Source organism: Agelaius tricolor, unplaced genomic scaffold (assembly GCF_023055355.1).
Source record: "Agelaius tricolor isolate 1412-34295 unplaced genomic scaffold, bAgeTri1.0.p SCAF_29, whole genome shotgun sequence".
NCBI lineage: Eukaryota > Metazoa > Chordata > Aves > Passeriformes > Icteridae > Agelaius > Agelaius tricolor.
In genome coordinates this window covers 1,433,741-1,460,388 of record NW_027269289.1, presented here as the reverse complement: position 1 = coordinate 1,460,388, position 26,648 = coordinate 1,433,741, and the positions used below count along the sequence as shown (strand labels likewise).

General features: G+C 45.0%; 1 protein-coding gene across 4 annotated transcripts in view; it reads right to left on the bottom strand.

Annotated features, from left to right (window-relative positions):
- ARHGAP32 (Rho GTPase activating protein 32) overlaps positions 1-26,648 on the bottom strand; it is a 238,606-nt gene that overhangs the window by 143,703 nt on the left and 68,255 nt on the right. For all 4 annotated transcript variants that reach the window (XM_071449843.1, XM_071449846.1, XM_071449840.1 and 1 more), the window contains exon 2: positions 4,918-5,026. In XM_071449843.1, the coding sequence (XP_071305944.1) occupies positions 4,918-5,025 (108 nt within the window). In that variant the 5' untranslated portion in view covers position 5,026. The remainder of the gene's footprint in view (positions 1-4,917; positions 5,027-26,648) is intronic.

Genomic DNA, 26,648 nt, shown 5'->3' with positions numbered 1-26,648 from the left:
AGAAATTCCAAAATATCAATTTTAACATGTTTAAAGGTATTATATCTACATATCTGAGAAACTAAAATTAGATCATTTCAGTAAACCACTACTGGGAAATCACTACAGCTTACAGGGCCAAGAAAATGGATTTCCCACATTCCCTTTTTATGCAGATTTTACCACAATTCCTGGAGGTTAGTCTACATCAGAAACAGGCCTGATTTCTGTGAATTAAAAACCAACCAATGAACCAACACTAATTAAAAAAGAAGCCCCTTGTATTCTATTTTTGGCATCTATTCTTGCAGAAGCCCCACTCAAGACCTGGGGCAGCACTGGCCAAGCGATGTACAAAAAATGAGAAACAAACACTAAGGACATAAAAATCTTTCTTTAAACCCTCATAATGCACTAATCTCTGCACACATTCATAATTGCATTTAAAAATAGTTTTCTCCTCACTCATGTCCCAGATTTAACAGTGATATATTGAGGTCTCATTAAAAAGCCTTTATTACCTTCATAGGCCACGGAACCTTCCCTATCTGGCATCAAATGCTGAAAATACTACAGATCTCAGAACCCCTCTGACCTAAGAACTAAGATTATTCCAGGGACTTCATAGAACAGGCTCTGTGCCATTCTAAAGCATTTATAACCTTGCATTTCTCCTAAGGAAATTCCAACAGCAAAAGCCTAAAATGATGGGTACCAACTGCAGCTGCTGCCTTCTTGTGCACTTGTCAAATTCACAGTCATTAATTTAGAGATTCCCCTTTTCTCAGCACCCTGATTCCACACCTGACCCCAGCTGTCACCTCTTGGCCCTGTTATGGACAGCAGAACACCCAGATCCCGTGATGTCCCAGCCAGAGGTGCACCAGGGGGACAAAAAACCTTCCATGGGCTTAGAGAATCACATTCTCATATTCTGAAGGTTTCCAAAGCTCGAGGAATTGAAAAAGTGCAGGAAAAGTGACTTCTTCAGAGGCACACAGAGAATCGCAGAAAGCTTGAGTTGGAAGGGATCTTAAACCCCATCCAGTGCCACCCTGCCATGGCAGGGACACCTTCCACTGTCCCAGGCTGCTCCCAGCCCCATCCAGCCTGGCATTGGGCACTGCCAGGGATCCAGGGGCAGCCCCAGCTGCTCTGGGCACCCTGTGCCAGGGCCTGCCCACCCTCCCAGGGAACAATTCCCAATTCCCAATGTCCCATCCATCCCTGCCCTCTGGCAGTGGGAGCCATTCCCTGTGTCCTGTCCCTCCATGCCTTGTCCCCAGTCCCTCTCCAGCTCTCCTGGAGCCCCTTCAGGCCCTGCAAGGGGCTCTGAGCTCTCCCTGGAGCCTTCTCCTCTCCAGGTGAGCACCCCCAGCTCTCCCAGCCTGGCTCCAGAGCAGAGGGGCTCCAGCCCTGGAGCAGCTCCATGGCCTTTTCTGGACTGGCTCCAGCAGCTCCAGGTCCTTTTTTGAGTGTATTCCTCTGATCTCCAGTGTCAGGTGAATGCAGCTCACGTGGCACCTCGCTGTGTCAGCACATTTGCAATGGGTGCATAAATTAAGATTTCTGTGTCTATCTCAGCATTTTAATCCTGCTTCACAACAAAATTCAGACAAGGCAGGACTAGAGGGTCTGTAAGTACAGCAGCCTGATGAGGGGAGAGCCATGGGCTCAGTGCTTCCAAACAGTGCAACTCCCTGAACTCATGAAGAGGAGAAGGGAGGAACTCAGGAGGTCAGCAACATGTGGTAAATGTAATATTAAGCATAAGCATCAATTTATGCTAAGTTAATGCAGGCTGAGGACAGCTGTTTTGTAGGCTCGTGTGAGATATATTATATAAAGGCTCTTTCACAACTTCATTTCTTGCAACTCAGAAACAGAGCACTCAGCAGGGCCTGACAAGGAAAAGAGACTCCTTTCCCCTTTCCAAAATAACATTACTGTCTTGGAGAAATGCTAGAAAATCCATAAACTGCAATTTTCCTTGGCTCACACGGGGCTTTGCAGCTCCAGAACTCAGAAGTGTTCTATGAAGAAAGTCAGTATCATCAACTGCACTTTCTGAAGTGGAGCAGAGGCAGAAATCCCAGGATGTATGAAGGTTACTCAGCAGGTGCAGCACAGTGGGAATTGGGGGCTGAGACAGAAAAAATGTGTCTAATACACCTAAAGTCTAAAAATACAGAGCATGAGTCGGGGGGGAATACAAAATATAGCAGTGCTTGAGGAGCTACAGGCAGCTGCCTCATTACCCAGCTCCTGGGAACTCTGTCCAGCCAGGGCTGCCTCTCCTTCAGCCTGGACCTCACCTACAACACAGAATTGCACCAGAAATACTGAAGAAGAGATGTCTCTGGATCCCTGGAAGTGCCCAAGGCCTGGCTGGGAGGGACTTGGAGCAGTCTGGGGTAGTGGAAGGTGTCCCTGCCCGTGGCAGGAGGTGGAACTGGATGAGCCTTAAAGTCTCTTCCAACCCAAACCATTTCACAATTCTAGGGTTCCCCCCAAACAAACCAGGTCTCCAACACAGAATCACTTGCCCTTCTGCTGAACCACAAACACAAAACGAGCAGTGTTAAGAAGCAGATGAAAGTATAAATAATAAACTAAAGAAGACAAAAGAAGTTGCATCAAACAAAGGCCTGAAGCTACTCAGGTGCCAAAAATGAACTGGCAATGACAGAAACATTAAAAATAAAGAGGTTCTGTCACCTTATATTTAGAGTATAGGAGGACATCAACCTCCACACATTTAGAAAGACCGTCAGTTTATTTCTTATTAAGAAAAAGCTCTGGAAACAAAGCACTTCTATAAATTAATAATAAGCCCTTTGAAAAGTATTATGGATAAAACTGGGAAGGAAGAGTAGGGACGACTTGTTCATGTAGCTGTGAATGCATAAATTGACTTTTCTTAATAAAAGCATGTACCAAGGCAAAGCTCAGGAGACAAGTGCCAGGACTCCCCCAGCTCTCCAGTGTCCCATGTCTCAGCCTTTGCTCACCTGGGAGAAGGAGAAATTCATGTGAGGTGACAAAGTCTGGCGCCTGTCAGGGCTCCAGCAGCAGCCAGGGGAACCAATGGAGGGAACAACTTTTCCAACCCTGCATCCTCCATTCCCTGGGAGCTGGGGCTTCAAGCAGCAACAAAACCTAAAATCTGCATCTTCAACAACCACTAACCAAAAATGAGATGTACCGTGGCACTGTGAGACAGCCACATAGCATGGAAAGAGCAGTCTCTGGGACAGGGCTGAAGCAGAGGCTGCTAAAAATGCAAAGTGAATGAACAGAGTGAGGGAAGAAACCTCAGGCTTCAAATGGTCAGGGAAAAGGCACAATATTGAAGATATGCTGGTTAAACAGAGAACACTGTCAGTGCTGAACAAGGTCCTGCAAATATTTACATCTGAATATTGCCCCTGACTGCAGGTAAGGAAAGTGGAAACTTGATTCACTCAACACAGTAAACACAAACAAGATAGATTTTTCTCCCTCCTCTTTACACTGTATTCAAGGACCCTGAGGTCAAACCAACACTGTGAGCACAAATCCAGCCACTCTAAATTCAGGTTCAGCAGCTTTACTGTCCTTCATCACATCAAGTCACTGTGCAGCAATCCCAGCTGGAATTTCCCTGTTTATCATCCTCTAAATCTCTTCTCCATTGGACCAGTCAGTTTTGGCATTGCTGGCACAGAGCTGTGCAAGAGGGCACGTTCCAAAGTGTGATTTAATTGGGCAGAGGAGCATGCAGGGTAAAATAAACACTGAACAATGTCCACGAGCACAACAGCCTCAAGCAGGTGAACATTCCCTTCACTGCAAATCAACCAGGAGAAAAAAAACAACACTAATGAGATATGCCAGGAAACCTGTGTCACAGGTGAGGACACTGAATTACAGCCTGACAGCTCTGAGACACACCTGGAGGTCACAGACAGCAGTGAGGTGTCACACAGTGACTCCCACCAGACTCCAGAGTGTGGAAAGCTCTGAGCTGGGAGCAGGTGCTGCTGCCTGAGCAACAATGATGGGAACAGACAGTGCTCCCAACTGTGGCCAAGGTGGAGAGAAGGCAAAAACAGCCACACACGAGGAAGGAAAAAAATTACAAAGTGAAAAGTGCAAAAAATGACAGGCTGGGAGAGCTGGGGCTGTTCACCTGGAGAAGAGAAGGCTCCAGGGAGAGCTCAGAGCCCCTTGCAGGGCTTGAAGGGGCTCATAAATAGGTGTATGAGAGACTTTACACAGGCAGAGGGTGACAGGACAAGGGGGAACGGCTTCCCACTGCTGAGGGAAGGGTTAGATGAAATATTGGGAAGGAATTCTTCCCTGTGAGGGTGGTGAGGCCCTGGCACAGGGTGCCCAGAGAAACTGTGGCTTCAAAAACCCCCATGTATATTAAGGTAATCCAGTTGTCTGTGGCACACTGCCCACCTGAGTGCCTTCTCTGAGATTAAAAGAGCACCTTTGTGTGTGCTTTTTTGCAGCTCTGGTCCCTCTGATGGCACGTTTGCTCTCAGGCTGAGGTTTTATTTATGTAGACTTAGCCAGCATTTTGCTAAAATCTCATTCCTTCACAATGCTGCATGCTTCAAAGAGCACATTTGTACAAGAAGTTCCCTTCATGCTCAGAAGTCTTGCTGAAAAAGAGGTTAATGCAGACTGAAAATCGTTGTGACATTATGGACCTTTTAATTGGTTACAAGACCTGCTTTGGGGCACGTATTAATAGGGCAGAAGCATTGTGAAAGCTCCTTCCCTCCCCTTGACAAACTGCCAGAGGACGGGAAGCATTTTGGCCTTGTTCAAAGTATTGTCCAATCCATTCAAAAAGCTGAAACTTAGGGAGTATAAATGGACTAGAGGAGCAGAGTGCTCAGAATGGGAAATATGGGAAGAGAAGGTGTAGCCCAGGTGTTTCTTTACCATGGCGCTGAGCGTCTCCTCCCAGTCCGGCCTCTCCCTGGGGTGGATGCTCCTCTGCAGCTCTGGGACAAAGTCATCTTCTTCTGCGTGGACAGAGGACTTCATCATTCTGCAAAGGACAGAAGTTGGATATTCACTGACAATTCCAAGGTAATCTCACACCCAGTCTGCTACAGTGCTCAGGTATATGACAACATAAAATGATTTTACACGTCCAGAAATCCCACAGACTCCTGAGTTTCTCCCACTTCCTCATTATACAAGCAGGACAAGAGTGTAAATTTGGTGGAGATAAATCTGCACTTCCTAACCAATCAGTAGATAATTTTGTTTAATCACTGCACAATTTGCAAGTCTCACAACACAGAAAAATGCAGAGGAGTGATTTTCAGTCCACTTCAGAAAAATGGCTCCTATTGCCCAGGCAAACAACAAGAGAAACACACATTTGTAAGGAAAAATACACACTTTTGATTCCTCCTCCTTTCAGGAGGTTTTGCCTGAAATGGGAGTAACACCTTCCAAATCTTAGTCTGACTCCACATCCCAAGGCCTGATCCATCAGCTCTCATCCCTTCCTGATTCTACCTGAAGAGTGAGCACTGCAAATCAGCCTGATGTGACCAGGCCTAACTTTTCTTCATAAAAGGAGCCATCTTCCAAATACCCTGTGAAGGTTATTCCAAGCCTGCACAGAGATCAGAGGCTCAAAATGAAAACTGAGAAAGAATTCATAAAAGCTCCTTGGCCCCTCCACATGACAGCACTCTGTAGATAGGTATTTTTTTTCACTTTCTGTTTGGGTAAATGTGCCTTTGCAGAGATTACGGCATAGACTTGAAGTACCAAAGGCCTGTTCAAAGTCTGGTATCACCCATTCTAGTTTCATTAAACATGATATTCAGTCAGGCTTTTATTCCCTTAATAGATCACCACTTATGTATTTAGGATAAGCATTTTGATGATCAGCAGTGCAAAGGCAAGAGGGGCTGGTTTCTAACCCTGCTGATTTATGCACCACTTGACTGAAACACGCCTGGTGAAAGCCAGTTAATAAAACTTCTTTGCTTCAGATCCAAGATGTGAAGTTCTGAAACCCCAACATGCTGCTTGACACTGGGCCACATAATTTAACTCTGCTTTGTTCTCTCCAAGAGGGTTATGGATGAAGTAATTAACACTGCAGTTAATGGCACGGCTGGGTTAGGAATTACAACCCATATAATTTCATCCCCACCTTTGTGATCATATTTCTGCTCCAATAAAAAAAACATCCCAGAGAAAATGAGCCTCAAAACCAAAAGTCACAATGCCCCAGGGAAATGCTGCTCACTGGGGGGTCTCTGTCATTCCCACCCCCAATATCACCTACTGTCCTCAGGAGGGAAGAAATGCATCTGCCTGGGGAAAGCTGCAGAGAGCTGAAAAAATCCACAGGAAAAAGCCATGATTTGGAATACAGAGGTGCAATGTCAGCTCAGAAAGGAGACCCTCACCTTTGCAATACATGTTTAAAGGAATTTGGGGTTGAAAGACTAAAACTTTGCTGCTTCAATTTTCCTTTGCATATCAAAAGGAAGAGACCTGGCCTCACAGCCCCAGCTCCACCACAGGAGAGGCTTCCTACTTAACTTGAAGCAGAGGAAACCAAGTTGTGCAACTCAGAAACAAGACATTAAAAAAAAAAAAAAAAAAAAAAACAACAAAAAAAAAAAAAAAAACACCCACCCAAAACAAAACAAACAAACAAACAAAAAAACCCCAAAAAAACCACAAAACCTCAACTTTTTAAATCAATGTCATGATTTTGAAAAAGGCTCAATACAGTTTTCCTGAAGATTTCTACATGTTGGGGTTTAACCACATTGCACCTGAATAAAAAGATTCTAAACAAATTATTCCACAGCAAGGTCAGCCTAATTTCCTGAGGTGATGGAATGGAAGGATGGGTGATGAGATCAAGACCCACCTTCTCCAGCAGTTAGAGCAATCAAAGTGCTTCCTCATTTAAAGACTTGAAAATAATGGGACTGCATTTACATCTTTATCAGCACTTGGAAGTACAAATGGATTCACTACCCAGCTTCTCAGGGGAAGAGAGGATCTTCTGGCAGATCCTGACAGATTTCTCCTCTGAAATTGGTGGCTGCAGTGGTGAGACTGAGTGCAGAGGATGGTATATCCTATTTTAAATAATCCTGGGAATCAGACTCATGTTCAGGGTCTGTACCCTCACACTGGATCAACATGGACGTCACAGCACCCAGCTCTTTTTACCACACTCCCATCTATCTACTCACATCATTTCTTTAATCACTGTCTATAAAACTTCCATGATAAACTCTCCACAAACCCTTCCCACTGAGATCCCAAAATGCAATCCCATTATTCATCCTGTGAAGGTGTTCTGGACTTTTATGGCAAATTGGAAAAGCTCCACATGCAAAATTGAGCCTTTAAAACAGTCAATTCTTTGAGCTTTTGCCAGACTTCTACTGCTGAGGGAAATTCAAACTTGGTCACAACATCACAGAAATACTGGAAATTATACTGAAGATTTTCTCTCTGACACAATTATCAGCACTTGATAACCATCTGTGCACCCTTATTAATTTTTAATAGCCACTATTTAATTCCATGCCACCTGAGACAGAGAGCAAGGAAGGCTGAAGATGCTGTAGGTAATATTAGCCCTTTATGGATTAAGTTTGGTGGCTTTTTTCTGCCCATCAGTGGCCTGGATGAAGGAAAATAACTTTGTGAACTTGCAGCAAGGAAACAGAGAGAGGAGTAGGGACAGAAAGGGAGGAGAGTAGGAAGAAGAACAGCTTCTGAACACACTCTCCTTTTTACAATGTTTCCTCTGGGCATGTAAAACCTCAGAGCAACAGCTGGGGAAGAAGCTTTCCTAGCAGCTGGCCTAGGGAAAACTCTGGCCTCACCCCAAGACAAGCCTGGAATATTATCTCTAGGTATAATCACATTCAAACATTTTTATATGCATGTGCATTATGTATATTTGACATTATTTTAATTTATATAATAAATAAATAGCACAACATACATATGTCTGATTAACCACACATGTCAAGCTGTAACAAGAGAAATTATCTTTTTTTTGCCATGAATTCTTTTCCACAGAAGAGGAAAATACCTCAAATCCCAGGAGCACTTACACAAAACACTGACACATGGATCTTGTAAACACTAAAGGCCAAACCAACTAAAGAGCTGCCCTATAACAGCTCCATTTGGGTATATATATTTGGGGCAGATGTAAATAAGTGAGAAGTCACTACAAAATTTAATCCTGGCCATTAGAATAGAAATAGAATTTTATTTAAAATGCCACTTCCTCAACTTCTCAGCAGCTCTGCCCTTGCAATGAAACGTGACACTGTTATATTAATAAAAGTTCTGGTGTACAGAGGCCATTAAGCAATTCCCTGCAGATGAATGAACCCTTCTTCATCAAACTGAGGATCAAATGTACTGGAATAAATGTTTACAGGACATTTCACAAAAGGCCCTGCCCACTTTCACACTCACCCTTTGAAGTTCTCTGGTAGGTCAAGTTGATTAATTTAGTTAGAACTTATATATTTGTACATGACACAACTGTATCAAGAAAACATCTCATGTCCTTTTCCTCCTCAAATCCAGTTAGCTGCTCCCCTCATTTATGGTATTTCTGTGCCACATCAGGAATTAAAACCCTTGGTGCCTTATCCAAGCATCAAGTTCTGCCTGCTGACACTGAGTTGTGTCACAGACCAGGAAACACCTACAGGAGATCTGTAGGGTGATTTGTAGTAAGTGAACTTTATCTCAAGTAAATGTAAACTTCGTATTAAATAGATGAATATTCAGCTTAACATCCCTAAACTCTACAGTTACTGCTTGTTTATAATACTGTAAATTTTAAATACACCTTTCACTAGATGAGAACCTCCCCTTTGGCTTTGAGGGAGTCCCACATCCACAAATCCAACATATTTTCACATTTCTGTTTGCATAAGAGAGGAAGAATCACAAAAAGAATGTTTGTGGAAACAGCTCCTCAAGTTAAACAAAACCAGAACTTTTAAAGCATTGTGGGACCCCTACCAGAGTGTCTGTTCCCATTACTCAGGTTCTTTGGCACACCCCCAGGGCCACAGCAGAGGAGAAACACAATTGTCATGGCCTTGGTGCCATGTGCCACCCCAGTTCATGGCAGGACACAGGACAGAGACAAATTCCTTCCCCAGGTGCTGATGGTGGGAGAGCCCTGCCAGAGCCAATTCTCTGCCTGCCCCACCCCAGCTGGACAGGCAATGGGTTCCTTAGATTAATGCCAAATATGACTTGGAGTTGTTCTCCTCCTTGGGGACATCAGGCACTGCAACTTCTCCTGGCTGCTCCCCCCACCAGTGCCTTTTCTTCCTGACCTCCAGCTGAGAGGTGAGAGCCATTGAGAACTGATTTATTACTTTATTTATTACTTCTATCACACTGTTGTTGTGCCAGGAGATTGCTCCCCCAATGGAAAAGCATAGCTCTGCCCTACCGAACCAAGAATTCAAGAGGATTTAAAGCTCTACAGAAAGTGATGCTTCCCAAGATATAAATTTTACCTCAAAGGCTACAATTTAATTAAGGCCTGTGCTGACACTAACCAAGACTGGAAACCAACAAGCTTCAAACACTATTTGATAAAATCTCACATTTGTTTTGTTCAAATAATTTGCACAAAAGGCAAAAATAACCCATCCTAGCCTGGGTGGAGCATCCCTGTCCTTCGAATGTAAGAAAGTAGAGCTTTAATCCCATTACTCTCAGTAACAGTTTGGAAACATAATCCAGCAGTGAATCAACACAGAAATACCTTGAAAACTCTGCTTCAGAAGGTTTAAAATGAGTCAATCAAGATGTCAAGTGCTGTGGGAGCCACCCTACAATATATGACAGCAGAATTAAATCAACTTTTCACATCTCATGAGCTGCCCATTGCCACCAGGAAAGGAAAAAAAATTATTAAACAAGAACTGAGATTTGACCCAAAGTTTACAAACACTTGGGCAAGACGGTGGAATTGTGTGACAAACCCTGATATGTCTTCACTTCTGACCTCAGACTTCTACCACAAACACACACAAAAATTAGGAAATTACATTAGGAAGACAGGGAAAACACCAAAATGCACATAGCCCTCTCAACCCAATTTTCCAAGTAAACTCTTTGTCCATGAAATTAAAACTAATACAGTGGAAAGGAAGAAAATAATCACACAACATGGAAAGCAGAGATAGCTCTGCTCTCAGATGAGCCCCAGGGAAAATGAAAGAAGAGATGGGAACTGCAGGCTGACAGTGCTGACCTGATGAGGATTTAATTTCACATGTTTCAAATCAGCTTTGTCAACGCCTCCCTGATTACATTATGTCCATCTGTATTAGATAAAACAAGATTTCTGAAGTCTGACTCCAAGATCACACGACAGGAAGCTGGAAAAGCCTGGCACGGGCAGCTCCAAGCCCACCTGATAAATAATGCTAAATGGATTGTGTTCAATCCTTGGCCACAGAGTGAGAACCTGGCACAACTAAAGGGTTGCTGTGATTCATTGGACAATGTTGAAAGCTGTAATTGCTACTTTTGATGGAAGTTCATCATAGGAGAGCCAAAATCCAATTAGTTGGGAAGGCACTGCAGAAGGAAAATCAGGAGTGTAACAGTATATTACAATAAAAGTATATCTAAAAATCACTGGAATGAAATGTCATTCAATTATCAGCACAGAGCAAACTGGATTTCTCTGCACTCTGGGTGCTCCAGGGCTACTCATGATGCATTTATTTACGGCCTGGTTCTGAGTTGAGCTCAGTGGGTTTCAGCCTGGGGGATGTGGATATGTGAGGGTCTCAGAACTGCAACTGTGGGTGGCGGGAGTCAAAAAATTAAATCAAGCTCACTGTGCTGTGCAGCTCTTTAGTTCATGTGCCCTTCTCATGGAATGTAGGCTTCCCTGGCAGATCTATCCATGTGCCCAAATAAAGGAGGCTGGGAAACTCTAAACCATGGGAATAGGAGTCTGGGCAGGATCAGCACTGTTGCAATGAAATCCCATCTTACTGGTTGTGACGGCTTTCAAAAATTAACCATGTTAGTTACAGCCACAAAGGTAGTTTTAAAATACTTTAAATACCAAATGTTCTGTTTTTCCCAATGTTCAAATTCCAAATTCATGGCATACCTATTCCCAGGGAGCACGAGATCACCAGTGCAATAGGGTGGTGTGGAAGGGCTCATGGGTTCCCCAATACCAATTACTGTCATTCAGCTACAGAAGGCAATTGGTCACCACAAACCACCTCACACAAACTTGTAGTTCTGGGGTTTCTATTCCTACAAAGATTTTTTTTTTTTTTTTTAAGAAAATAATCACTTCCTATTTGATGTGCATCTCTACTTGTTAAATGAGATTCTCAGCTGCCTGAAATCTTTTTCTCTAAGGAAGGAAAAGAATGTGGGGGGGTTGGGTTTTTTTTTCATTAATTTCTCTTCTTAGATGAAGAATATATGAAGTTAGATAAACTTTTCAAAAATTAAATATAGAAAGTTTTAAATAAAGATTTTTTTGCAATCAGCACTATCACTTGATTAATTTTTAAAACTCCAGAGTGGACATGACAACCCTTCCACTGTGTATGTTCCTCTGCACAGGGAGGCAGACAAGGCCAGTGGCACTGCAGAGATTGATTAACATATTGGTTTCCTGCCCTGCTCCAGCTCTCTGGACATGCTTAAATATAAGCTCCAATACAGTCAGACAATTATCTTTGCTCAAGGGCTTTAATGTGGTTTCAGACTTCCAAATAGACATCGTATTTATTCATTTGCAAGAGCATTTAAACCACATTTTCAGAGCTCGCAAAGAAAAGTTGCACAAACGAGACCAGATTACCTGGAATTTAAAACCTGTGGGCAAAAGGGCAAGTCTGGGCACGGCAGTTCCCCTTTTAGCAAAAAAAGGCATCTCCAGGTACCACAGGAAGCCTCTCTCACCTTGGGATCAGCTTTTTATTCCCAACTGACTTCTTGGTGTCCCCAACACTGAGCATCCCCCAACCCCTCCTAACCCTCACTGCATAAGCAAAGCCCTCAAGCCCAGGGGGGAACGTGGCTTTAAACTGAAAAAGGATAAATTTAGAAAAAAGATAAATTTAGATATTTGGAAGTAGTTCTTTTCTTTGAGGTTTACACTGGCCCAGGGTGCCCAGAGCAGCTGTGGCTGCCCCTGGATCCCTGGCAGTGCCCAAGGCCAGGTTGGACAGGGCTTGGAGCAGCCTGGGACAGTGGAAGGTGTCCCTGCCATGGCAGGGGTGGGATGAGATGGGCTTTGAGCCCCCTTCCCACCCAAATCAGCCCAGGATTTATTTTGTGATTCCAGAGCTTGAGGGCACTGCCTATGCTCTCACACAGCCACAGGACTGTCCCAGCAGGACCATGGCACCACTGGGTGAGTTCCAAAGTACCAAACAACTGAACATTTCTCCCATCCATCAAGGATAGGAAGGAGGATGGAAGAGGAGAAGTCAACACTGTACTATAAACAAACCTTCTGACTGTTTCCTTTCCTCCAAGCACAGTTCTGTAGGTACACAGTAAAATCAACCCCAAACCACCTTCAGGAAATCTCTAAATCTGAAAGCAGCAAAAAGCAGTAGACTCATCTTCGTTTGTCCTACCCTTCCACCATGGTTTTGGCATCCTCTTGTCTCCCCTGGTTGTGTTTTATGTCTCAGCTCAGTACCATCCATCTCCAAGTACATAAGTGAGTACAGAGAGATGCACTCCATGTTCTGGAAGGGACTGGAACATGGAACTAAGAGCTTTGTGCAACTGGGCTGTAAGAATCTGCATTCAGGTTTTGCATAACTGGCATTTCTTTAAGCACTTCATGAAAAGAATAAGTTATTGGAATATTCGGCTTTTGCAAGCTCAGAGACATGTTCTTAGTTATTAAAAAGCTTTATAAAAATAATCACAGAATCCTCATGCTTTTGCATACGTATTACTGAACAAACCTGCTCTTTTATTTGGCAACACATAAAAGATGTTATTTTAGTAGGTGCTCAGCATTTTCTTTCAGAAGAACACAGTGACAGTCAATAAAAAAATTCCTCTGGAATAGGTTTCTCTCATCACTTTGCCCAGGATGAGAAAAATAACTAGGAAGTCATTGAACAATCAGAATCTCTGAGCCCTGGCTTGGATTTCTTTTGTTTGACTCAGGAACAAATATAAAAGTAATAAAAAAATACCTCTAGGGAAAAGGGCATGAACCTCTTATTTACCATTAATAAACTGCTACAAGCAGCTCTGAAGTTGGAACAGAGAAGGCAGATGGGAAAAGATGCTGCTCCTGCCCTCCTGCTCTGCCAAGGAGTCTGAACTTGGGCATGTCAGCAAAGATTCCTCGTGGGGCAGTGGGATGTCCAGCCCTGGGGCCTTTCCCACTCCCACTGGTGTGGTGGGAATGATCTAAACCCCACAGCAGGGCTCAGCCTCGCTGCCGGTCCTTCCCCAAGTGACACCAACAGGGACCTCTCACCAAGCTCTCAGTCAGAAGCTGTTCCCTGCAGTTCCTCTGCAATCTCCTCTTTTTGTTTGTCTGGGTAAGAGCAAGCTCTCTCCCAGCCAGCCCTTCTCAATGCCCAGCACGTGCTGCTCTGCCCCTGGCTGGACCCTTCAGACCTCACCATCACACAAAGCAGGAACAAACCCCACCTGCTCCCAGCTGATCCAAATGCTGCACACATCAAAGGAGACCCCAAATTGTACAGAGTGACCTAAACCTAATCCAGGACATGCATCTGGGCTCATCTGGGGTTTGTTTGTAGTTCAGTTCCAATGCAAAGTCATAGCAAATGTATTCTTCCCTCACAGAAGCACATCCTGGAAAACAATGTTTTCAGCACATGGAATGATCAAGAGCAATCACCTCATCAGTTACAATCAGCCCCGTGTGCTGCTGAATGACAACTGTTCATAACATGAAACAATGTTCAGACCTTGCCCAGTCAGGCAGCTGCGGAGCGGGGAAACCTTTCTCCAACTAAAACATTTATACGGAGCCTGACACCCACCCAGAGCTGTATTTTCTATCCATCCCACACCTTCTATCCATTCAATACATCCAAACTGCCTGTGTACATGGTTTTGGGGCACTCTGTGGTTAAAACCAGGGGAGAAAACCCACCCCAAGCATACTCGCTGGTGAATTCTTACAAGGAAATGAATGGAAATGAACTCTGGGACACCAGACCCTGAATAGCTGAACAAATAAAAGATAAGCATAAGCAAATAAATAAAGAGAATCTCAGTTACTCTGACTTAAATAAATAGTCTTAAATGATGGGTGATCCTTGCATCATATTTACAACAGCCCTCCTCCTACCCTCCTATTATCACTGCACTTCAGTAGTATCAAAAGCAAACAGGAGGCTGCTCAGTCCTTTCTCCATCTAGAAATCACTACTTATATATTTCATTATTACTGTTCCTATTGGATAGCTCCTGACCAGCTAAATGGAATTAAATGGAGGCCTCCAACTGCAGCAAGTCATCATCAGGGACAGATTTAAGCAGGTGGGGGTCACACGGGCAGGGAATGTGCAAAGCCACACTGTAATTAATTCTCCACAGCACAGCCGTGAATGATTCCCTGGGCTCCCAGAGCACTGGGACAGACCTGCCCTGCCACCCCCCTCCACAGCATTTCTGATGCAGGGAATGGGAAGATGGAAGTGGGAGGGCTGCAGAAGACACAGGGGGGACAAGGAGAAGCAGGGCCTGAGGGCTGCAGACCTTCAGGGCACAGTGGACAAACCCTCTTGCAGTGTCTCAGAGCACATTTCCCTTCAGTGACAACACACCCAGCACTGATGAAGTCTTTAACAACCTGGAACACATTTACTTTGGCTTTTGGAATAATTTACAATTGTTAATTAGCACTTTCAGTGAATAATAAAACCCCCAATAACCAGGAAAGAGCTCCTCACTCTCCCTTGCCTGGCTCTCAAGGGTCCAGCTGCAGCCACTACTGTCCCTTTTCCCCTCAACACCCGCAGGCAGTGTGGGACAAAGGCAGCCAAGCTGGCACACACGGCTGCTCTCAATGGAAACCCTGCTGCTTGGTTTCCTGCTGCCTCGCAGATGAATACAGAAAGAACAATTAGCCAAGCCTTCAGTCTAATTTAGATGTATTTTTCTTTTTGGAGGGGAGACTGAGAGATGGTACATCATAAACCTAGACCTTAACTCTAAAGCTGCTCAGAGGAGCACAAGACTGAAACACCAGGTGTAACCTGTATTATATGGACTTCTGATTATAAACGGTGACACCAGTTATGCTAAAAGCTGTACTTGGATATGCCAGGAGATCATAAAACATCAATGCAAGGACTGCTTACATCAAAGCAGGCAAGAGGTGTGCAAAGAGAGTACCTCTTTATGCTTTATGTCATCCATTTTCCAAAAACCAAAGTAACTGACAGCTCACATAAGCTGTCCAGTGTTTCAGAGGAAGAGTGGCCCTAAAGCAGGAAATAACTTCCGTTTCCCAGTCCATCACATAAGGAATTATCAAATACCTTATCAGGGACTGGAGGAAGAAGAATCCAGGTTCAGGGAGAACAATATCCTCCTGTGCAGGGGATCACACCCTGCTCTCACTCACTCCTTGCCATGAAATGTTGTATCCTGATGGAGCAGAGACAAGAGCCAGCCCAGCTCCCAGCAGGCAACCAGGGCACTCTCCCGAGGAATACCAGAAGGCTCTGTCAGAGAAGGCTCAGGAGTGGAGCTCTGCCCTTCCCCATTCCTCAGCCTGTGCCTCTGAGCATGGAGAGTTTATGCAACACCTCCTCCTCACTCATTACTTTATGAACTCCTTCCAAATAGGAGAAAATGAGAAGAGAAAGCAACACACTACACACAGAAAGACTGAGCAGGATCACTGAGCAGGGAAGCTCTGGCCTGAGAGAGCAGTGTCCCCAAAGAGCTCAGAGCCAGCCCCTCCAGCAGGCTCCAGGGACAGCCCTGACGGGGCAGCTCCCATCTCCACCTGGTACCCAGCAAAGGGACTTGCCCACCTCTACAGACACTGCCCTGGAGGAAAAGTGAACCCATTCCACACAGGGCTGGCATTGTGCTGGGCCAGGAGAGCTGCCAGGCCCCGGGAGCTGCTGAGGGCAGATCAGAGCTCCAGGGTGGGGACGTCTGGTGCAACCACAGCAGCGCTTTGGGTCACCTGCACGGCTGTGGCTGCACAGAGGTCATGAGGGACATCATCACCTCAGAGACCCCCTTCTGACCTGGGCCACCTCCTGCCGTGAGCCCCAGGGGGGCTTTTGCACATCAAAGAATCCCAGAAGGTCTGGGCTGGGGGGAGCCCTCAGGATCACTAATTCCAGCCCCCTGCACAGGCAGGATGCCACTCACTAGATCTGGCTGCTAAACCAGATTCAGGATCCTGCCCTGCTCTCAGCCTGTGTCTCCTCTGACTGAGAATCTGGACATTTATCTTTGCTTTGCCAATGCTGGAGCTGAGTCCCTGGGCATGGAGGAGCGTTCAGTGCCTCATCATGAAACACCACCCTAGTCCCCTGGAAATGGCAGAGATCACGAAAAAGGAATAGTTTGGTTGGTTTTCGTTATTTCTAATTAACTGGGGGGGAAGCAACTGAAACACAAACACTTCCGGGAAAAAATTAGAGGTCATATTTGTCTTTTAATTTTAAAAGCAAACTATGAACAACAAAATAAAGGAATTACAGAAACAACCTGTGACTGAGAACAAGGAGATTTTAAAACTGGGGGGAAAAATGCAACCTTTTAAAACAAAACATTTTAATTGCACTGCTTCAAAATTTTGTGGGTTTATGAAACCTCTTTAATTTTATATCAGGGCAGACAAGAAAGTCTCTGAAATACCAACCCAATTTTAAAGGCAGTAGGAAGGAGGGATAAAGAAAGAGGAAAACAGTGAACTATATATTCATAGTCAAGACTGAAAAGATACTCAAAGAACAGAGGCCTTCTCTAACACATTCTAGGGGATGAAAACTATGAAAGATTTGAATTGCCTAGGCAGATGCCAGCAGTGCAATGCATGGAAAATCAAAAGCAAACAAGGTTTCCTGTTCCCTCAACTCCAGGAGAACGTGTCTGCATCCACCAGCTGCCTCTGTGCAAGGAAAATGAACAATTTCAAAATGTGAACATCACAGAAATAACAGGTCCCTGAGCACAGGACAAATCCTGCCACTAGAACATGCCTCACTCACCCTGGTCACAGAGGGTACCATGGGAGCAGCACTGCAGGAGTGCTTGGATGGAGTGCTGGTACATTGGATGCAGGAGGAGAGGAGAAAGGGACATGACAACCGAGTCAGGATTCCATAAAGCAAAGCTCACAAAGGACTGGTGAGCTGTGCAATGACTCAGCAGGAAGAAGAAAAAAAAAATACAGCAGCTGATAGGCAAGTCTTTTCAATAAGGACAGGTACCAAAAAAGAGTAAAGTAATAAAGGGACAGAAGCTGAGCTCCCAGGCTGGAATTCTGCCTGTGTGCACAGAGCTGTCTCTGCTGCTCGTCCATTCTGATCCCCTCCCAGCACACCTGAGCAGGCAAGCCTGGCTTAAACCCCTGCTGCCTCCCAGCACCTGCCAGGCTCACTGCAAAGGTGATTTTCTTGGTGAGCCACGTGAGAGGAAGCTACAGCCCAGCCAGGAGTCAGGAGAGCACAGAGCAGACAGAATGCCAGCCTGGGGAAGCCAGGGCAAGGAGCAGGAGTGTGGTAAAGCAGGAGTCAGCCTGCTGCCCTCCCAGGCCCAGGAAGGTAACAGAGCATCCCTGCACCTCCTCAGTTGTCCTCCTGAGCATGAAATCCCACCTCCTACTTCTCCAGTGTAACTTTCCAGGAGGGCTCCACCATGACTGTTGAGGCTCAACAGATCCTCCTGGAATGGGAAGATTAAATGTAATCTGTAAAACAGAGATAACGTGCTCCAACCAGATGGATGAGAAAGACAAGCTGTGCAGATTTCACTGCTCAGTTTGAACATATTCTCACTCACACTCTCCTTTGCAAACCTTCATGCAAATAGCTTTTCAAGAACATTTAATCCTCCACGCTCCCAAATTACCACAGCAGCATCGCTGTCCCCTCAGTCTGGAGCCCAGAGAGACCCCAAGGCACTGGCATCTGCCTGGCCTGAGCCAGGTGACATTCAGTGACATTTAAGCAGATGCTCATGTGCTCTGCAAGGCAGGAGGAGAAAGGAGATGGATCAGGTAACTGCAATTCCTTTCCATCATTCCTCCCTGGCAAACCCAATCCCTTGAAAAGCACTGTGTCTTATCTCTGCCTTTTGAATCTCACCTGGCCTGGTTCCACTGGTGTCAATTCTGCATCTCTGCCACCACTCTGCTTCTGCACCAAGGTAATAAAAGAGGAGAGGATGCCAACAGCTCCTCTGTGCAGCAGAATAACTGTATAATTGTGTTGGCTGGAGCAGGGAACTATAAAATCAGAGGGAAGGGAAGAAAAGGGCAGCTAAAAGGTAACAGCACTAGGAATGACACTCAAAACGTTCTCCTTTGCCACCACATCCCTGATAGCCAACACAAGCTGTGAAAACTACTGAGAAAATTAACCCCTTCAAGGCAAGGGAAGCTGGGGCTTCATGACTGGCACACAGAATTATGTGTGTTAGAGGAGCTGGCAGTGAGAGATCAAGGGGGACCCTGGCCTGGTGTATCACAACCAGTTACAGTTAAAAACAGGAAGCCAGGGTGAGGACAATCACATCTGCAATATCCTCCTGACACCTGTGTCAACATCCAGCCCCCCAGGCCCTCAGGCACAGCTCAGGGGACTTGAGGGGTTGGGATGAACAAGGACAATCCTGCTGAAAATACAATCCACTTTTCAACTCTCTTTCAAAAGACAAACAGGAATAAAATAAAAATTTTCCCTGAAGTAATTTTTCTACTTGACCCATGCAGCTCTTCACAATTAAGTCAAAATGTTCCTGTAAAACAGCTATTTTTGTAACTCCTTCTTTAAAAATGGTGTAAATAATGCACAAGAAGACTCAGCATTGCCTTAGTCAGTGAAGTCTGGAATAAAACCCAGGAGTGCCAGCTCCTGTCTGTCCTCCTTAAAACCTTCTCTCCATAAAACAACCATGGACACTTTTCTAACCCATGCTGACAACCTGTTTGCACACAAATGCTGAGGAACAAAATTCCCCCTCCCTGGAGCTCCTAAAACACTGTGCTTTGGAGGAAGGAGTAGCTGGAAAGGGCTAAGGAAGCATAAGGTACATGAATTGTTTATTTTCAGTATGACTAAGGTAACACTTCATTCCAGTTGCATCACAGTAGAGGCTGCAATATTTCACTGCAATCTTCAATTGTCCTGACTCATGCTGTCAGTAATAAAATACCCTCTTGGGAAAACAAATAAATAGACAAATGATTTGGTTAAATACCTACCAGTGAAAGTACACTGTCCATTATTTTGAAGGCATTCAAAAAGGTTGCAGGTGTGATGTGCTAGAGCAAGCAATGAAGGGATTTACAGTTTTGTCACTTTGACAAGGAAAAAAAAAACAACAAAAAAAGAAAGTATGGAGCAGCTTTTGAAAGCATTTGTCTCAAGCACCCAAAGGTTCATCTGCAAAGTGAAAGCATTTCTATTCCACTGGCACTTGTGCAGAGCAGCAGGATAATGAAGTGACTGGGCTATAGCCCTTCCCAAAGCAATGAGACCTTGCTGAAAGCAGCACACATTAATCTCAGTGCCCAGGGAAAGGGCACTAAACAGTACTCTGCCAGCCTCTTACCCCCTCTCTCAGTAACCAGGATCATTTTAGAACTGACACCTGCAACAGAGACTTTCTAGTGCATAATGAGCAACTCAGCAAAAAGAGAAGGCTGTGAGAGAATGGGTAAAAATATAGTGAACAAAGGAGTAAAATTACAAGATATAATGCAGTCTCAGTGAATAGGGCAGCCTGACAGCAGAACTTGCAAAGACTCCTGGTGAGGATGTGGCTTCCAGAGCCATGGAACAGGCAAGGAACCATCCTGGAAAAGCACCTGCTCCTTGCTCCCACATTACCCCCACGCTGTCAGAATGCTCAGAAAAGACAGTTACTCTTATCATCAGGGCAGGGAAAAGTCCAGTGCAACAAAAATGAGCCTGATCCCTAAATCTCCTTGCCAAAGAGGACTGGGATTTCCCCGGCCATGATGCGGGCATTAGAAACCTGAGTGAGCCGGGAGCCGAGTCGCTCTCGGGTCATGGCAGGGTTCATTCCCTGCCAGGCTCCTCACCCTGCTCTCCCTAGAACGGGCTGGTGGCTTCCCACAGGGATGTGACTCGGTGATCAGTGTCTCCCTCTCTGCTCCCAGGCAGCTCACAGAGTGAGACTCTATTCCATGTGACAGCCCAAGCCACAGCTCCTTCTCTCCTCTGCAGTTTTTCATTCCCAGAGACAAACGAGCTCACTTGAAACTGCAAACTTTGTCCAGAAATAGGGGCTGGGTTTTTTAAAATACTTTTTCCTTATTTGGACAACCATTTCATAAACCACGGAGACACAAAACAGGTTGGGTTGGGAGGGAGCTTAAAGACCACCCAGTGCCAACCCCTGCCACAGACAGGGACACCTTCCACTATTCCAGGCTGCTCCAGCCCCTGGCCTTGGGCACTCCCAGGGATCCAGGGGCAGCCACAGCTTCCCTGGGCACCCTGTGTCAGGGCCTTAACACCCTCACAGGGAAGCATTTCCCCCCAATATCCCATTCAACCCTGCCCTCTGGCAGTGGGAAGCCATTCCCCTTTCTCCTGGCACTCCAGGATCTTCAATTTGAGTATCTCTAAGCTATCTAAGCAACCTCTTCAAGCTTGCTCTGCTTTATTTTTCAAGCAGTACCTGAACAGGCAACACAACCCAGACCCAATGCCTCCCATTATGTCATGGAAAACCCACAGGAGAGAGCATAGTTAGTTGAAAAGACAAACCTTTCTGTTCCTGAATGGAGATTAATATCTTTTTGTATTCCCATTATATAATTAAAGCTTTCAACACACTTGTTTTATTGTAAATGCAGCAGTAATTAAATATGTTCTCTAAAATAACATGATTTTATTTTCCCTTGCAAGCAGATCCAGTGCACAGCTAGAACAGAAGATTTGCTGCCACACAAAATGTGTCTGCACGTGAAGCTTCCTGTTAGACCACACTCACACCATGCCAACACTTCCCACTTTCTCAGCTCCCACAGACAGCCAGCACCAACCCTTTGCTCACAAAGCAACAGCAGGAATGGTGACAAAAAGCAGGGAACCAGCCCCTTTCTCAGATCTGATGGCTGTTTTCCCCTGATATGGTGCCGCACACTCGTTACAGTGCAGAGAGCCAGTCACGGTCAATTCACTTCTGTAAGCACACTCAAGTAGCAAAAATAATTATTTTTATGCAGTTCTGAGGCTCATGACAGTGGCAAAAGGCATCCCTTGGTGTCCTTGTTTTTCCTTCCTGTTCTGTTGGCACAGAAAGTGTCAAACATCAGTGGGTGCTGTTTCTCTGATTTACTGACTATGGGGAGTGTTTTAGGATAGCTGGGAAAGGGGGAATATTTGGGAAAAGATATTTGAGAGACAAGGCATCAGTAGCCTTATAAAGACTTTATTTATGGCATCAGCAAAAGCAAGAATATTTCATCCCATGAGAATACACACCTGGATATATTCTAATGTACTCATTGGCTGTTGGCTTCCTTTGAATTCCTTATTTCTCCAAAAGAGCTGTATCCCAATTTTTAAGAAATGCACATGCAAAGGTAAAATCGAGAGTGGGCAAACAACAGTATCCAGAAGGATCTGCAGTTTCTGTTTCAATATTCCCTCTCTCTAACAGTGCTGAACACAGAAAACTTCTTCCCAAACCAGTATTTCCTGTTTGTTCCCTGTGCTGCACAGGTGACGGCTGATCAGCACTTTCAGAACCTGATGGACAATGATAAAACACCTTTAAAGCCCCAGCTACTGCAGGAATCTCAACACTCTGGCCAGAGCTTCCCACACATGACTTGGCAGCCAAAGGGGCTGGAGCACAGAGAGCTCAGCAGGTGACACCTCCAAGGCCCATCCAACACCACAGCATCCATTTCATCCACAATTGCACAACTCCTTTCTACCAGGAAGCGGCAGTCTGAGGTTATTTCCCATGAGCCCTCCTGTTCTTCCTGTGCACCCAGACTTTGCTTTGTCCTTAGCAGGCACCAAGGAAACTTCTGTCTGCACAAGAGAAAATGGGCCAAAACCCTTACCTTCTGTTCTTTTATGAGCCACTGGGGATTTGTCAAAAATGTTCCCTAAGCAGAGGTACATCCTGATTCAGAAAGGGGCCAGGTACTAATTAAACATCCTGTGTGTGCAGCAGCAAGGGTTTTACATCTCAGTGGTGTCTGTTTCCAATGCCATATCCAATGTCTGTTCCTTGTTAGCTGTAATCAGATCCAAAATCTCATTTACAAAGTCTGCATCAGGCAGAGCAGCACCTTTTCTCCCAGTATCACTGGAGTTCGTGAAACATGTTACACACTCCAAAGTCAAGGTGGTATTTCAGTTATTTCAACAGGATACACAAAAATAATAAAAAAGTACAGATCCAAGTTGCTGTCATTTCCCTGTGGGAGGCACAGAATAACTCCACAAAGCAGGGAACGTTATCCCAGTGCCTCTTCCAGTACCTGAACCTCGCCCTTGACCCAGGCAGAAGGGAAGATGAGGTTACCTGCTGGTCCTCTGCAAATACCTATAAAGCCCTACACAGAGCAGGAGATGCTGCCACAGAACCTCACAAATCTGTGTGAAGCTGTACTTGAAATCCCCTCCAAAGAAAACAAGAACTGTGTGCACATTTAACAATATGCATGCAGAAAAAATGTCCTGCTGCTGGTTTTCAAGGAGCTGAGGAGAAATGGGGAAATATTTTTACTGCCAGACCAACCCCCAGGACTTACAAGACCTGTACAGATGTCCTGGGGACTGGTCATGACCTTGAATTATAAGCATATTAAAGCAATGTTTAATTTCTCACCATTTCACTGCAAGTCTCTCAGCATTTCATATTTTCAAAGCTCCAGTCGTGGAGTCAAATGGTGATTAAATATTCTCAGTTTTCAGTATCACTATTAAATCATCTTGTGGAGGAAATGTGAACAACATGACCCATCTTGCACATAAAAACTCAAACTGGAGAGCAAGTAAAATTATAACCAAAGCACACCTTGAAAGGCATCATTTTTAAAGTCAGACTTGTGATTTTCAGAAACTTGATTGCTGTTTTTTAAATGCTGGAGGGGCCAGTCCTACCACAGATGAAAAATTACTGCAAAAGGTGAGCATTTCTTTAAAATGAATCCTTGGGTGCAGAAATGAAGTGCTCAGGCTCAGGGAGTCAGTGCTGGACCACAGGGACCCCTGAGATGGCCACGGGCCCTGGGCAGAGGAAATTCAACAGCAATGGACAGAGGAAAAGCCAAACCCCTCCCTGGGAGATGACAGGAACATGTTTTAATCAAATAAATTTCATGGAACAGGTGCAAACATATAAAAGGTCAGTTCACTGCACTAGAAAAATCAAACAAGTACATGAAGGAGAAGTCCATACTGCTTCCACTCATGGACTTGTTTTCCATTTTGAAAGGGAAGGGAGAAGGGGGAAGGAAGGGGAGGAGGTGCAATATATGCAACTGCATTTTAGCTTTTTCACTCTACTCTTGTGTATACATGTAATTTTAGTAATTTTTAGTCCATCCCAAAGGTATTGCATTCTCCTAACAGCACTGCATGGCAGCTCTGAGACAGGCCCTCTCTTTCACCCAGCTTTATCTCATCCCTTGATCTAACAGCTGCTCCAAAAGCCAGTCAGATCTGCCAATGCAGCACTTGTGAAGGAAGAATAGAAAATGCACGATTACCTCATATCACTCCAGATACTTTTTCTCTTCTGATGCTTGGTTGTGCCATTTGCTAGGAGAATTAACCCCACTGTGCACAGATATGAGGACTGAACACAAAGAAAACACATAACTGAAAATACACTGGAATTTTCTGTTGTTAATGTCTGCCATGATGGTTTTATAAAGTGTGAAGAGCAGAGTTCACAGGGTGTGAGGAGGTAAGTTTATAAGGCATGAAGAGAGTAAAATAAAAACCTGAGAAATAGTTTACCAAGTGAGCTTGAACTTTTCCCCTTTCAGTAATCTTTTCCAGCAATTTGCCATCACAGCTAGGTGGTGTTAGCACCCAAGTACATTATTTTTAACACCCTTCCTACTGCTCAAAGGAGCAGAAAGTACTGCAGAGGCCCAGGAGGAGGTTCCCACTCCATGAACCAGCAGGGTGTACTTTCACCATTGTTCTAAAGCCACTGAAATCTGCAATTATAGAGCATTCCTCATGTGTCATTAAACCTGTCTCCACAGAATCCAGAGGAAAAGTGCGTGGTAAAATCCCTAAGTGGTACCACTCTCTCTCAAAGGGTTGTGCTCCAGGAGCTAGGAGTTATTCTGAAGCACATTGGTGCTAGAGAGCACAGGGAGCAGAGCCATTGATAACCCATGGAACAGTTCATTTTGCACAAATACACTCCTTTTGGGTCCTCTGGCTGCAAATTAACCCATCCTGGCTTTCTGAACCCACACAAAACTCATCTTGACAGCAGCAGGTTTAAAGCCCTTCCCTCCTGCCCTGCAAGCCAAACCCGCAGTGAGCCTCAGTGCCCGCAGCCGATGGAGCTCAGGGCTCTGTGCTGGCAGGGCTGTGCTGGCAGGGCTCAGCAGCAGAGGCAGCCCCAGCAGCAGCTGCATTCCAGCTGGCAGCCCTGCTCCTGCTGCTCCTCAGCCAGCCCCAGCAGGGCCCAGAGCTCCCAGCCCTGCCCCTGCTCTTGGGGCGCCCCCGGCCGCTCCTGCGGCAGCCCAGCCAAGCACAAATCCCACTGCTCACTGCCTGCACCACGGCTCGTCTGCAGCTGACTCACAGCCTCTGTAACCATCCTTGCTCTGACATTCCCCTGCCAAACAAGACACGAGAAATAGGGAAAATCAGAATCAAGGAGCTGAATTCAATAGTCCTGGAAGGGAAATCTTTATCTTCACAGAGTCCTGTGGCCAAGTGGCTCAGATTTTCCACTGCCAATGGTTCCAACCTGAGCGCTGAACTAAGTAACAAATTCTCAGGGAAATAAAGCTCACTCCTGAAATTCATAAGCAGCAAAGCCAAGACCAGGATTGATGTTGTCTGCACACCCAACAGCTGTGCAGACCTGCAAATCCCACCATTCTTTCTAAAGGGACAGTGACAGCAGCAGCCAAGCACCCTCTGTCTACCAGCCCCAAATGAAGAGAAGAACAGAACAACAAATAAAAAGGAGTTTTGCCTTTTGTCTGTGAATTTTGGGATTTAAAAGTGTCTTGAATACATATTTTAAATGAGCTAAGAGGCGATCCTGAGTCTAAAAAGCAAGAAAAGGGAATGGGAAAGGTCAACACAAGCAGGCGCCATACAAAACACAACACTGTATTCAGGGTCTTTCGGCATCTGGAATTATTTGTGAGCAGCTGCTCCTGAGAAGTTCCATGTGTGGTCAAGCACTGAAAAGGGAGAATGTGCTCAAACCCAGGAACATTTGCTGGAGAAAGCTTTTTGTGTGAATCATGTGTCTCCAATGTTTGTTAATACTGAAGAGTGCAGAAAAGCTGTATTATTTCTGCAAATCATCAGTCCTGCACACAAGGGAAGAAGCAACATCTCTGCCAAGGTTCAACCACTCCAGAACTGAGGAAAAGCCTTTTTTGTCAACTGCAGAGCCACCACGAGGAAATTGGGGAAATTAATTAAAAATGAGGCATGGACTTTGCACAGAAAGGGCTGTAAGCTGGGCAGATATCCAGCGAGATCTAATAAACAGATTCAGGCAGATTTCCATGAAGTATGTGACAAAACTGTTATCACCTCAACAAGGCTAAAAACACAGCATAAACAAAGCCCAGGAGCACAACATAGCTTCTGAATCAATACTTAGTTGGAGTTTTGGTTCATTCTGTGCTGCTTATATATATACATAAATATATATACACACACATATATAAACACACACAGAAACTGTGAGAGTTCTTCTTCATTTTGGTTCTGTTTTAAAGAAAAAGCTTCCCATTTTGCACTCAGAGGCAATCAATCATGGATGCTTTTATAAGCAGGGTAAAATATAATTCAGGTGTCCATTTGCATTCCTAAACCAGACCACGAAGTGTGTCATTTTAAAACAACAAACTTCATTAGAAACAGCAAGCTTTTTTAGGGTGAAGCTGGTAAGGAAAGCCAAGGCAAGGAGCTAAGGAAGTTTCAAGTGCCCCAGGACAACACTGTGCCTGCACACCACATGAACTGTGAGAGAAAAAGGAAGGAATTGGTATGTCTAACATGGCTTTTTCCCCACAAGAACTTCACTTGTGGTGCTGGGAGCTGTCACAGCAGTTTTTCCAGTAGCGTAATTATCTCCCCATGAAACTTGCTTCCCTCTCCAGAGTCCAGCGGGAAAAAGGAGGGGGTGTTTGTCTTTTCTTTCCAATGGTGAACCCCTGGCTGGCAGCCTCAGCAGCT